This window comes from Branchiostoma floridae, chromosome 6, assembly GCF_000003815.2.
Source record: "Branchiostoma floridae strain S238N-H82 chromosome 6, Bfl_VNyyK, whole genome shotgun sequence".
Taxonomy (NCBI): Eukaryota; Metazoa; Chordata; class Leptocardii; order Amphioxiformes; family Branchiostomatidae; genus Branchiostoma; species Branchiostoma floridae.
Window position 1 is genome coordinate 24,549,249 of NC_049984.1, and position 14,536 is coordinate 24,563,784.

General features: G+C 42.4%; 1 protein-coding gene across 1 annotated transcript; it reads right to left on the reverse strand.

Annotated features, from left to right (window-relative positions):
* Window positions 1-1,176: 1,176 nt before the first annotated feature.
* LOC118417928 (glutathione S-transferase omega-1-like) lies at window positions 1,177-4,588 on the reverse strand. The gene is made up of 4 exons (XM_035823696.1): window positions 4,472-4,588; window positions 3,721-3,829; window positions 2,634-2,856; window positions 1,177-1,640 (listed from the first exon to the last, which is right to left on the reverse strand). The coding sequence occupies exons 1-4, from the start codon at window positions 4,584-4,586 to the stop codon at window positions 1,263-1,265; spliced, it is 825 nt and encodes a 274-aa protein (XP_035679589.1). The 5' UTR covers window positions 4,587-4,588; the 3' UTR covers window positions 1,177-1,262.
* Window positions 4,589-14,536: the final 9,948 nt, after the last annotated feature.

Sequence of the window (14,536 nt, forward strand, 5' to 3'; positions counted from 1 at the left end):
AATAAGTACAGGCATGGCAGGGGGGATGCCTCCCTCTATTAACATCGGTAGTGCGTGTTTCTTTGTTCAAAGAAAAGATTTGCTGTCTTAAAACATTAAATTACCTATAATATTTCAACCAATAAGATCTATTTCAAGATATGTCCAATTTAAACTGAAAAATGAAAATAGAATTATTTGCACCCCCCGCGCTTTCAAGTTAAACGGTCCGCAGACGATAATGACACAGCGGTCCGCCATTTTGAACGTCACGAAATGGATGACCAGAACCTACCGTTCTTTGGAGAAGACTTATCTCAGTTTGTTATGAATGAAATTCTCCAGACATGTCAGCCACAGCAAGCACAGGAAATGCCACAGCCTCAGGAAAGCCGGCAAAGGTTTTCGGCGCTGGACAGTATATAAACGAGCTGGACAAACTCGAGCACGGCAGGGTTGAGAAGTGCACGGAAAGGTCAACAGTTTGGGGAGTGAAGCTTTGTATGGACAACTTTGTTGTATGAATCGACTTTGTTATTTAAAGCCTTCAAACTGTATTTATTGAATGTACAGAATAAAGGATGTATGTATTATAAAGGAATTTGTCGCTTAAATGGGTCAGTTTGGGTAGGCTATATGATAATAGCGTTAATGACCCGCCTGTTCCTCGGTATATATGGTGTCATAACGCCTGGTCCTTTGCTATAACCACCTCATAAAACCGGTTTTATTCGGTGGTTATAGCAAAGGACCAGGCGTAATGACACCATATACACCTCGGGGCGAGTCATTAACCCTTAATTAACGTTACATTAATCATATAATGTCCAACTGCTTTCAATATGGGTTGTGGGCTTTTTGGACCATTATTTGTTCTCTGAATTTGTGAAGGCAATTACATGGGAAAACAACTTTTCCATTGAGTTAGATGTATAAAATCTCGCTCTATCTCCCTTCTTTCCTCCCTCCTTCCTTCCTAACCCTGTCTCCCTTGATCTTCCTTCCTTCCACACTTTCTTTCTTTCTTTCTTTCTTTCTTTCTTTCTTTCTTTCTTTCTTTCTTTCTTTCTTTCTTTCTTTCTTTCTTTCTTTCTTTCTTTCTTTCTTTCTTTCTTTGTTCCTAACCCCATCCTCCATCATTCCTTTCTTCCTTTCTATAAACCCTCCTTCCTTCCTTCCTTCCTAATCCTCCCTCCCTCCTTCATTTCCCTTCCTAACCCCTCTCTCCTCCTCCCTCTTCCTTCATCCCTTCCGTTCTTCCTTCCTTCCTTTCCTGTAAAGGTTCAGTCACTGTCGTCTAGACCAATGTCCGAATCTGGGTTCCCTGCTCGGGCGCTTGCGACGTATTTGGTCCAAACAGACAACTCACAGGCACAGGTCTTCACCTCTGGGCGATCAAACATGGCAGCCTGCCAAGCAAAGACTCTTGGGAACTCGGCTTCTTGCAGTTTTACGTCATCGTCAGTAAGGAATAGCCCAAGCAACTCGAACCACGGCCAGATGCTGTAGTCAAGGAAACCAGGCTGTTCGCCACCGAAGAAAGGTGCCTCGCTTGTGCCAAGGTGCTTCTCGAAGAAGGACAGTCCTTCCTTCAAGACCTCGAAAGCTTTCTGTCGTTCCTCTCCTTTCGTCATTGTGACTTTCATGAAATTGGGCCCGCTCTACGTTGACAAAATAAGATGAAGAATGTTCAGAATATCATTTTGTATCTGTACTACTCTCCAAGCAGAGGTCGAATCGCGCAGATATAGCAGTAGTCGGAAAATTACACGGGCGCTTCGACTTCTGCTTGGAGAGTATCTGTTAACTGAATCTTTTCAGCATGTTTTGTTGTAACCTGTACATAGCCCGATGTGGCAAACATGTGCAATAAAGGATTTTTCATAAAGGTCTTGGATCAAATAAAACTTCGTGACCACCAGAGTGGCAGAAAGTGAGTGGACAAGATCGGCTGTCGCCGTAAATAAATTTGTGTGAGTGTTTGACAGGAAGTAGAGTTCAGAGGCATGACAGACATTCCAGGTCATGGGGTCAGTAGAAGAGGCGGCAACTAGTAATTCATGGCTAGACATTACATTTTGTTGCATGTCTGTGTTTTCGTTGTACATCCTTGGCGTCCCAAATGGCCTGCAGACATTCGAGGCCACTGGGTGAATGGAAAAGGCTACTTATTCAAGGGGGTATTTTTTGGGGCCGTCTGTGTTTTTGAAGTTTAATGATTTGGAAACTGACATTGGCGTCCTTGATAGCCTGCAGACATTCGAGGTTAAGGGGTGAATGGAAGAGGCTACTGATTCAAGGGGAGATATTGTTGAAGTTCAATGCTTTGGAAACTAACCTTGGCGTCCCAGATGGCTTGCAGACATTCGAGGTCACTGGGTCAATGGGAGAGGCTACTGACTTTACGAGGAGGTATTGTTTTTGTTTGTCTGTATTCTCAGTGTTGAAATGCTTTGGAAACTGACCTTAGCGTCCCAGATGGCCTGCAGCATCCCGATCCATGCTTTCTAAAAAAAATTGTCATTTATCTATATATCAACATGGCAGGCATTCCAGGTCATGGGGTCAATAGGAGAGGCTACTAATTCACGGGGAGGTATTATTTTAGTGTTTTGTTTTTATGGTCTGTGTTTTACATGCTTTTGAGTACTGACCTTGGCGTCCCAGATGGCCTGCAGCATCCCGATCCGTGCCTTCTCCAGAGGCTCCTCCGGTAGCAGCTTCCTGCCCGGGAAGACCCGGTCCACGTACTCGTTACACACCAGGGACTCGTACACGACTTTACCGTCATGCTGCAGGGTAGGCACCTTGGCCAGGGGGTTGATGGAGAAGAACCATTCGGGCCTTTTGGCTAAACAGACGTTGACGGTCTCGTAACTATAATGAAAAAAAATATGGTAATCACTGAATTATACAATGAACCCTAATTTTGAATAATAGAGATAAACAGTAGCTCGCAAATACGGACAGGTCCGCATTTTAAGGTGCACTCTCACCGCACCTGCGTCAAGCTTGCGTCACTGCGGGGTTCGTTCACTGCGTCACTGTTTTGTTATTTTCTCCAATTTTTCATAGTTTAGATATTGCGTAATACGTAAAAGTATGACTTAGAAGACGACAAAATACACAAGAAGTAAGAAAATTCGTTCTTTATCTCTTAAATTCGTTATTATTCGAACCCCGCAGTGACGCAAGCGTGACGCAAGTGCAGTGAGAGTGCACCTTTAGTTTGATCTATATTTATATCGGCGAAAATTATACATAGTTGACAAAATTTGAAGGAGTAAAGATTATGCCAGAAAGCAGTTACTCAAGCAACTAGAAATGATTTTGGAAACGGTCAGACGTTTCAGATAGCATCAGCTATGTTTAGTCAGTGACACTGGTTTTGATTATATGTTGTCATTGATTACTTTCTAAACATCAGGAATTTATATCTTTATTGGAATTCTGCAACTCCGCGGTACAAAAGCGCCGACTAGTAATCGATTATGGTACTGCAGTCAGTATAAGTGTACTGCAGTCCGCATGATAGAAACGAAATGGCGTCCAGAAGGTATCAGAATCCGGTGCCCATGGACGGAGGCCTGGAAAAATACGTTTCGCTATCGCGAGCCTAGTGCCTGTAACTAACACAGAAATGTCCAAGATGGATAGCACGCCGACAAATAGACAATTGTTAATTGAGACATGCTATTAACTACAGTAAAATGTAAAGAAATTGATGTAAAACAGACTTACTCGATCCCCTTGGCAGCCAGCACCAGCCTTGTTCTGTGTGCGTACGGACAGAACCGGTTACTGATGAGACGGACTACACCCGGCGCTGGGGGGTCAGGGGCTGTGGAACCTGTATAAAATTGCAAATCAAAAATGAAACATTTCATTTCAACTAAGGTCTGAGGAAGGTTGGGAGAGGTCGGGAAGCCATAGTCGGCTAATTAGGTCATTTGTTGGTATCAAAGGTCATTGACCAGTTGACCTCTGTCACAACTTGTGACAAACGGCACTTCCAATTTTGATTGATACGATGCAATGGCTCACAATATTCTATTCACAAGTATTCCTACAATTTCAAGCTGCAATGAAAATATCGGTGATGGTTAAATCCAGAAAATTGTCTCCAAAAACGCCCCCTCCCCATTGGTCTCGTCCGTTACACATTGTCTGCACAGTACAACACCTGTTCCAATTAGAGTTGACTTCTTTTCTCCCTTAGTTTCTCTCTCGTAAAAAAAGTATTTCTCTGAAGATATCCCTGTAGCTAAAGTGGTAGTGACTTCACAGTTAAGCTCCTGGTGCCAATTAGTTGGTACTGGGACACCCCGGTTGAAAGGGGAAGGGTATTCTGGTTGAAAACTGCACCTGTCTTTCGGAAGGGACGTAAATGGGGGTCCCGTGTTAGGGAGGGTGCATCAAGCACGTTACAACCGCCTCATTACTCAGATGGGCATCTACATGGGTATAACTATACAAGAAGGAGAATTCTTACCTGTCTTGAAGGCTCTCTTAGTGAGCATGGTTCCAGCAGGTGCCGATTCAGAGCGTCTCAGTGCCGAAAGGGTGATTGATTGCAAAGTGGTCAGTCGACTTGTTACAAAGACCATGCGACTGATGTTTACTATGTCCATATGGCGTTATATAACATCATCACGAGACATACAAGATTAGGTAACCAAACTATTTGCAGCGCCGTAACACAGTTTGGAGACTATTTCTTTTGAATGTACCCCTTGACGTTAATGTGTTCTATATACAGTGATATTCAGTACGCAATTCTTTCAGTTGTGCTCTCAATGTAGACAGTTAACCCAAGACGAACTATTTGTATGTATAATGACAGCCACAGACAACATTGTACAGCAAAAACTCTGTGAGTTCGTATATACCTGTTTTAAGAAAAGGAAAGAGACATGTAGACAATAGTTATAGTGATAGCATAGGTCCAGTTGTTTTGTTTATCCAACTGTTCGCTTGTATCACTACTTGTAATTGTATCTAAGCTTTAGTATTCAATGTAATACTATCGAATCACATGCATTTAGCTCATGTGGGTAAGAACATACAAATGAAGATCCTTGTTGGTGGGACTTTTCCACCAGACCCCCTCTTGCTAGAAGCGCAAACTGAAATGTTTTCCATCTGCGTTATCATCCAAACACTGCGGTTAATCTGTGAACTTAGTAAGCCTATTTACAAGCATTTACGTACGTGCGACATCATGCGGCGGCCAATAACATGACAGCTTCAGATCTCATATGTACCATTTACCTCCTTCAAAAATGGAGGTATAGTTTTTGGTCTTTCTGTGTGTTTGTATCTGGGTTCGTAGTGTTTGCGGATATTTGTGGTCAGCATAACTGGTTCTCCTGGCATTTTGTATCACCGCGCTGTGTATGTATGCTTGTAATTGTGGACGATATTTGGTGGATGGGAAGAGGTTGCAAATAGGAAGGTCAACTTCGATAATGGTGACTCATGGTGGCCAGATAAAGTACTGCAGCAGCTTATAAGATATTTAATGAATATTTTTCATATTCCCCTTGGATACCATTCATGATTTTTTTTTCCCATTGACTTTTATGTTATGGTATGCATTCTATGTGGGCGCATTTGCGATGAAATGCACCAAGGTCAGTTATTCTCAGCACCATGTAAAAATTTGCCAACGACCTGAAAGCACACAATCCATTGATGGCAATTACAAAAAATAGCTACAACCCACAAGAGACACTTTTCAGTTACAAACATACGACCGCACACACGGGAATTTGCAACCGTTAAAGACACATGTACATGCTGTCGTTTACTTTATGGATAGATATTCTTTTAGTATACATGAGTGCGACCTTAGAGTCCACAATAAAGGGACCATCCATATCAAGCTTAAGCCTTGGTTATTTGGCGAAAGTATTTGTTCGTGGAACTCTGGTATTAGAAATGATCCAAAACTGTCTTTTCTTGATGAATCGAAAATAAGTTATGAACAAGAAAGTTACCTTGATAATAGGAATAACTTTGAAATTTTCAGATCTTCAAGATCATTAGCCATAAATTGACTATAGAAATAGACAAATGTCATAAGGAAGCCCCTTACCAAAGGTTCTGTCCTATAAGAAATGCCATAAAATTGATTCTGGACAGAAATTGAGATGCTTCTATAGCTATATACTTGTTTAGAATATATCTAATTTCACATTTTTGACATGCACATTTTCCAGTAATTCTGCCGCTGGAATAATAAGACCGTGCATATTTGCCGGATGGACGAGCATCAGTCTATCGATACTCGCTTATCTTTTCCCTCAGGGTTTCCACATTGGCACCGGAAAAACGGTCGACCTAAAAAGAAACCAACAAGCATAAATATGCATTGCTGAGGGAGGTTGATTTAGTAGAAACCCAACTTAAAGAAATTACAGCACGCCCCTCCGTTCGATAACGGGGGGACATTAAAAGGGGACATTTAAAACAAACCGTTTGCAGTAGGGGTGGGTACTAGTCCGGTGTATCGGTACAAAACTGTTTTTTATAGTTGGACCGGTACAGAAAAGGCCGACCTGAAAAAAATCAGTGGACCAGATGTTGGACCGATTCGAAAATGACCAGATTTTATCGTCAGGTGTTCAAGCTTTTTAAGGCTTGCAGGTCCAAGAAAATGGCGAAAGCGAAGTAGAGGGATGTCGTTTCCATGAAGATAGGATCTTAAAACGCCAATGGGCGTCATGATCAAATACTCCTGGACCACCAAAGAGAATCAGTAGGAGCGAAATGGACCATTGCTTTGAGTATCACCTATTCATAATTTTCACATATAATTAGGTCCAGGTTCAAGTTCGGACCTGGACCAGATCCTCTGGACCCTGGACCGTACCTGGACCGTACCTGGACCGTACCTGGACCTGAATTTTCTGTACCGGTACCCACCCCTAGCTTGCAGAGAAATAGGGGTGGGTACCGGTACAGAAAATTCAGGTCCAAGTCCGGTTCACGTCCAGAGAAGCAGGTCCCGGTCCGGAACTGAGCCTGGACCTGAGCCTGGACCTGAATCAGTATGTGAGAACTTGTGAATGGACAATACCCAGCCAAGACAATGGTCTATTCTGCCATAAAGAAATCTTTTTGATGGAGTATTTGAGTCCCACTGACGTTTTAAAATCCTACAAGGCTAACTGCCACTTTACGATTGATTTGAAACTTGTAAAACTTAGAGATTACAACAAACTGTTCTCAACTTCGGTCTTGTTATTTTATTCAACCTGTAATCCCCAAACGTATCTGCCCATATAACTCATTTTCTAATGGGTCTAACACCCGGTCCAACATCCAGTCCACCGGATTTCTACAGGTCCGGTTTTTCTGGACCGGCCCAATAAGAAAAAACGATTTTGTACCGGTACAATGTAACGGTACTCAGTCCTAGTCAGAAAGGTAAACTGTACCTCTTTCGCCTTTTTGAAGAACACAAAGGTTGGCATGCAATCGATGTTGTAGGCTTCGGAAATATCCTGCAAAAGATATGATTTATATCCTTCCGTTAATTGGAAATTAGCTATAGCTAACAAATATGGGCAGATTAATGTCTTAATGTGCTTTATGTCGGGAGAAATTGAATAAGTGTCCTGTTTTCACACGTAGGAGTGAGCATAGCATGTACTAAAGCGCCGACTAGTGATTCACGTTAGTACTGTAGTTGTGGAACTGCTTGGCCTATGAAGACAATTTACCGATTTTCTAAACTTTCACATGCCCAGGTTTGGCTTTCAATACACCATGCTCTCCGTCTATAACAATTCTTATCAAAATTAGATCTTGTTCCACTTGTCAACATTGTTTATGTTATGTTGCACTGTCACTAGTACTTTTTTCTACACAATGTTACATTTGATTTAATTCCTTGGGCACGAGGTTAAAAGTAAAAATAAAGTTACATTATATGATGGCTTCAACACTCACCGCAGCATCGTCAACATCAGTCTGACCAAAGATGACGTCAGAGTTCTCAGGTTTCCTAGACAGTTCCTTGAGAAAACAGGCAAAATGGAAAGTTGGAAAAAATTGACAAAATGTGCTGACGTCTTAATCTCCAAGCAAATCCTACGGTAGCATAAGATATTATCAAAAGATACCAGAGGAGTGAAGCTGACTTAGGAGTGTGTTTCGCTACATGGCAAATGAACACCTCTTGGCTGACTACACTTCTTGGCCAGTTTGGTACTATCTAATGCCATTGTATGATCTGCGTGGAGATTACTGACGTCTGCCTTCTTCTGGTTCATCAGATATTTGTGTTCTTCACTAAAGTATCAACTCTCAGCTACTTTGCTCTTGTTCTTTCTTAGATCTGTAAGCCCCAAAACACTTGAACGCCTGCCAGTATAATCTGTTCATTTTCGAATCAGTCCAATATCCGGTCCGGTGATTTTCAATTTTCAGGTCCTTTTTTTTTACTAATCCAACACGAGAAAACCGGTTTGTACCGGTATCGGTACCCACCCCAAACACAAACAAGTGACCGTAGGTAACATACTCTGTGACCTAATTATGGTTTATGTCGGTTGTGATGTTTTCTGTGGTGTATGACTCGATGTTTATATCGCATACAGAACACATCACATCAGCTTCTACCAACAAATTACTTAAAAGCTACTAGTAACATACCTATCACTGCCAATTTTAAAATACAGTCCTGTACGCATTAACAGCGAAATCAGCGTCTCAATCGAACGACACCAAATGAAAACAACAATACAACTTTACAATGGATACCTGAGACGCAAAAAGCGGGTCAATAACAGCTGTAGACAGCTGCCAACACGACCCCATATCTGCTTGGAGATAAGTAATTGCCAAACGCCATCGTTTATAGGCCAGCTGTTCTACAGTACCAGGGAAATAGGGGTGAAATCTCAAATTATTACATCGATAATGAAAACAGCTACCGCGAAAAAAAATTATCCCAAGGATCAAACACGTTCTAACCATAAAATGCATTTGACTATCAACCGCGCAAAATGTTAACAGTATGCTATGTCAAACCAACCTCAATATTGGAAACGCAAAGCCCGAACGAGATGGCATATTCCGACGAGGACAACATCTGCTTGACGGTATCAAATTACTACAAGGCTTAAGGCACAATCATTAGGAAGACCTGAACCACTATACCGGACGGTGTAGGGGTAAAAACTGAAATTATTACATCCATAATAAAAACAGCTACGGCGAAAAAAAAATAACGGGCATCATTTCCCAACCGAGTACAGACGACATGCCAATCCATATGCGATTGCGGCATACGGAACATAGAGATATAGGTGCGAACACTCAACGCACAAAGTGATTGCAATAGCTTACCCTCCAGTGTCACAGAGTAATAATACTAGTATACAGTTGCACAATCCAGTAAAATCTCGCTCGACCCAACCATCCCCATGTAACGAATCAGAGACCTACCTCGAAGTAAGGTCCGATCATCTTGCAAGGCCCGCACCAAGTTGCCGTGAACAGCACAACGACCAGATGGTCTTTCTGTTCCACCAGGAAACTTTGATATTCGTCCTGCAAGATTAATGTACTTGCCAGATTTACACCATAGTATCTGCACCATCCCTCTTCATCAACCGCGTGGTTACTTGATGGAACTTGCTGCATATTGTTACACCTTAAACGCAGTGCATAATTTTACACATTACGAGCCCTACATATTGTAACACCTTACAAGCAAGGTAAATTGTTACACTTTACACGCCCTGCATATTGTTACACCTTAAACGCCCTGCATATTGTTACACCTTACAAGCCCTGCATATTGTTACCTTACAAGCCCTGCATTTTGGCACACCTTACAAGCCCTGCACATTGCTACACCTTACAAGTCCTACATATTGTTACACCTTACAAGCCCTGAACATTGTTACACCTTACAAGCCCTGCACATTGTTACACCTTACAAGCCCTGCACATTGTTGCACCTTAAGTTAACCCTATTCAGACCGGGCTTTTTTGGTCATCCCTTGGACGGGGGGGGGGGGGGGGGCTTTTGAGGCCCTCCACTTCTAAGTCCTATAACTCTTGAACGACGTGCCGTAAGACCACCAAATTTTCAGGACATGATGTCGACATAATATCTAACAAGTATTTGACGTTTGACGTTACGTTGACGTAAGATGACGTAATTATGACGTCATCAATTTGATAATATTGGCCGGACCCATGAAAGGGTATTCTCATAAAACTTCAAGTTATGCTACAAAAATATAACAACAAGTGCAGATAACAGAATAATAATGTTTATTACGACTTGCGTTGCCAATAGCAACATCAATGACGTCAAAATGACGTCATAAAATGACGTCATGCACATCTAAGATACGAGTTGGGCTCCGCCATATTATCTTCTTCTTTCCTACTGCCTAGCCTCAATTTTTTGAGATTATTGGCAGACTACGCATGGTTTAATTACAATACAAGTGACCAGAACAAATAGACATGGGAAAAATGAAGGAAAATGCTGAGGGAAATAAAAACAAACTGATTTTCTGTGTGCAAAAAGACAGGACAGGTGAATTAAGTGGGTTAATAGGACACGTATTTACATATATACAAGACGTGTGGGGGTGGCTCAATGCAGCAGGGTCCTCCCCAGCTCAGTTTTGAACTGGGAGAGAGACCCCGCCTCCGCCACACCAGGCTCAAGTCCATTCCACTCTCTGATGGTACGAGGGAAGAACGAGAGCCTGTAGTAGTTGTTCCTGCACGCGATGGCCTGCAATGTTTGTGAGTGATTGGTGCGGCGGGAGCATCGAGCCACCGGGACAAGCATGGTCGTGTGAGGTACGTACATGATGTTGTTGATGATTTTGTACAAGGTGACCTGGCGGGCAATCTTCCTTCTAAGTTCGAGGGACTGCCAGCCAAGATTGTGAAGCATGGAGGTAACTGAGCTTGTGCGTCTGTAATCGTTAAATACATATCGGGCAGCTCTTCGTTGTACCATCTCTAGGCTACTCACCTGGGCCTTGGTGTGAGGGTCCCAAACACTACAGCCGTACTCGAGACATGGTCGAACCAGAGCCATGTAGGCTCTCTCTTTGGCCGCAGTGCTGAATATCCGCAGGCAGCGTCGTAACATTCCCAATGTCCTGTTAGCTTTTGATGTAGTTTTTTCAACGTGTTTGCCCCAGGTCAAGTTGGAAGACATATGAAGGCCAAGATATTTTGTGGAACTTACCTTGGTCAAGGGGTGTTGGTGGAGTGAGTAGGGGAATGTTATCGGGTTTCTGGAGGCTGGGACCGACATTACTTCGCATTTGGACGGATTAAAGGCCATAAGCCACGTCTTCTCCCATGAACAAATGCTATTTATGTCGTGCTAAAGTTTTTCACAATCATTCTTTGTCTTCACACTCATCTGCAAAATACAATCATCGGCAAATAGTCGGACTTTTGCATGTGCAGCATGTGATGGCAGGTCGTTAATGTAAGCTAGAAACAATATTGGCCCTAAGACTGTTCCCTGAGGAACGCCAGAGGTTACAGGTACAGGGTCAGAGCGCTCACCGTCTAGTACTACTGTCTGTGAACGGCCCTGAAGGAAGTTCTGGATCCAGGTTAAGGTTTTACCTGTAATACCATAAAACTGGAGTTTGTGTATTAACCGTAAGTGGGGGACCTTGTCAAAGGCTGACAATCCACCACCTTGAATTTTTGAAAATACTTTTTTTGCAACAAATAATCACAAAGGGCAATGGAAATAGACTAAATTCATTCATTTTGATGGTTTTGATGAAAAAATACCAGGTAGTTACAAATTTTTAGGGATAATTAGCTTGTTATTCTTGATCTGGCCATACGGTCCGCCATCTTGGATTTTGGGCTAATGACGTCATCAAATTAGCATAATTTATGCATATATAGTTATGAAAGATATGCTAAATAATATAAGATTTTATATATGTAACTAAATAGCAGTAATGTAGCAAATAAATGTGAAAAACAAATTGTTAGAACCAAAAATAGTGATTTTTGGCAAAACTGCCTGTCAACAAACGGTTGCCATGGCAACAAGAAAAAATGGAAAATTTGTCAAACTTCGTAAAATTATTGCCAACAATATTTTAGGAAAACTTACCAAATTTGGTGGCTCTAGCGTAAGCCGTTCTGGCGTTATAGGACATCGAAGTTGCCGCGGGCCTCAAAAGCCCCCCCCCCCGTCTGAATAGGGTTAAACGCCCTGCATATTGTTACACCTTACGAGCCCTGCATTTTGGTACACCTTACAAGCCCTGCACATTGTTACACCTTACAAGCTCTGCACATTGTTACACCTTACAAGCCCTGCACATTGTTACACCTAACAAGCCCTGCATATTGTTACACCTTACGAGCCCTGCATTTTGGTACACCTTACAAGCCCTGCACATTGTTACACCTAACAAGCCCTGCATATTGTTACACCTTACAAGCCATGCATATGGTTACACCTTACAAGCCCTGGTCTGTTTATAACTTACCAGGTCTTCCAGAACTCGCACACACCACACACCGTCCCTAATCTGCACCAAAAGGCAAACGATACCAAAGCAAAACTGCAAAGAAAAACGCATGGTGAAACGCAGAACTAGACGCTAGATTCGGACGACAACTGTGGTGGCTGTTAGTGACGGTTGGAAATGTAGCGTTAAGTTCGCTAGTAAGAAGATGGAGATTATTCAGGCGTGAAAGTCATGCTTGACGCCATGGTATGTTCATGGTGAGAGACAGAAAAGGTTATGACGTCACCGGACTCGGCCATTATGGATAGCCAGTCAAAACCAGGTACAGTCACCCATAATTTTCAAACTTTACAAACCCCTGCGAATGCATTTAGGTTAAGACCTGATTTCGGGGACAAATTTGGTTCAATGTGTCTTCAAAACGTAGATCATCTATATAACAGATCATGTAAACAGATCAATCAGAAGGCAGGCTGTGAAAACATCACTGTGTTGGACCATTTTCCCCCTTTTGTCCGTTTCCTTTTATAATCTTCCCCCTTTTCACCTTCGCCAAGAACTTTAGAAGGTTATGTTGTCAGTTGTGTCGTGGTGTGGTGTGGGTCTGTATGTATGTGGCACTTAAGCTCAAACTTTGAAGCTCAACTGCACAGTACCGTAATCATGAGGCAGGGGTGAAAGAATTGCCCCGCATTTTACGTAAGGAGTAGGTTTTGTGATTTTAGTAGGAACTTATTATGTATTTATCTTACACTCCTTTTCATTACACTTGCATTGTCAATATTAAACAATTACTGTACATAATATCATGTACATACTTTGCGTTTCTAACCGTATCTGTAAGCAGCGACACCTATTGCTGCAATACAATATGAACCAGTCAAAATTATCCTGAAGAAGGTGACAGACGGTCACTAAAGCATTGGGGAGAATAAAGCAACGATTGTGTAAGAGTCTCTTTATTCAGTGACGTACCAACCTTATGTAAATATTCATGTTCATTGTTTATACATTAAAACAACATATACAGGTTACCCAATGGGTAAATGTGAACTAGCGTTAAATGTTCTGTTCCGTGGTACTCAAAAGCGCACAAATGACAGGTCGATACACATGTTTTTGTGACAGCGAGGTAAATACTAGCACTCGTCCAGTTTTCAACTACTAGGTAAATGCAATATGGCGTAAAAAGATGAATAGCATTGATATTAGACACTACCAAAAACCACATGGTCCAATAGTAATGGACCTTACATTTCTAATGTTTATATGTGTCGATAGATGAGATTTGTATAGATACATACTTATGCTACGGTCCCGTATATATGGAAAACGAGGCCCTTACGGGTAGTTTTACGGGCTGGTTTTCCCTTGCATTTTCGGGCGTGACCCCTACGTGGCCCCGTGGGACACCCTTCGGCTACTGGACTATTTTTAGGCAAGGCCGGGTCCAGAATTTCTTTTTAACTCGCAGTTAAAATCAACCCGGGACCCGGAGACAAATTAGTGCCTTTACCTACTCGTAAAAACAGGGGTGCCTGCGGGCACAAGTGCAAATGAAACCGTAGCATCAACCATAAACACAAAAACATTTGTTACAACTAATGAGTGATTTAAACCATATTCACAAATACTATATCAATGATTTACTTACATTGTATTACGGAAGTACCATGCGGCGTGGAAAGATAGTTACAGTGCTGTCTTTCACGTTAGTCACTAGCAATTGACCACCCGGCGCTACAGCAACATACCGCGGTCCCGCGACACTTACCACAGTACGGACAAACTCCCCAACGCTTGTGAACAATTCTACTCGGCCATTGGCGCTATTGGCCACGATAATGCGACCCAAAGGGTCCACACAAACACCTAACGGGTTCATCAGTTGGCCTTGTCTGACCCCCCAGGTTCCAAATTTGGTCAACATGACCCCTATTTGATTATACACCATGACGCTGCTAAAGGAGTCAGTAACCAGGATATTACCCGTCATGCTAAACGTGACGTCACCCATTCTCAGGTTTGCTACCACAAACCTATGAACCAGCGAGCCGTTG

Coding starts and splice junctions, on each gene's coding strand:
- LOC118417928 (XM_035823696.1), bottom strand. CDS start 4,586: ATGGTCTTTGTAACAAGTCGACTGACCACTTTGCAATCAATCACCCTT. Junction 2,857..3,720: donor CTGGCTGCCAAGGGGATCGA/GTAAGTCTGTTT, acceptor TTTTCATTATAG/TTACGAGACCGTCAACGTCT. Junction 1,641..2,633: donor AGGCCATCTGGGACGCCAAG/GTCAGTACTCAA, acceptor TTGTCAACGTAG/AGCGGGCCCAATTTCATGAA.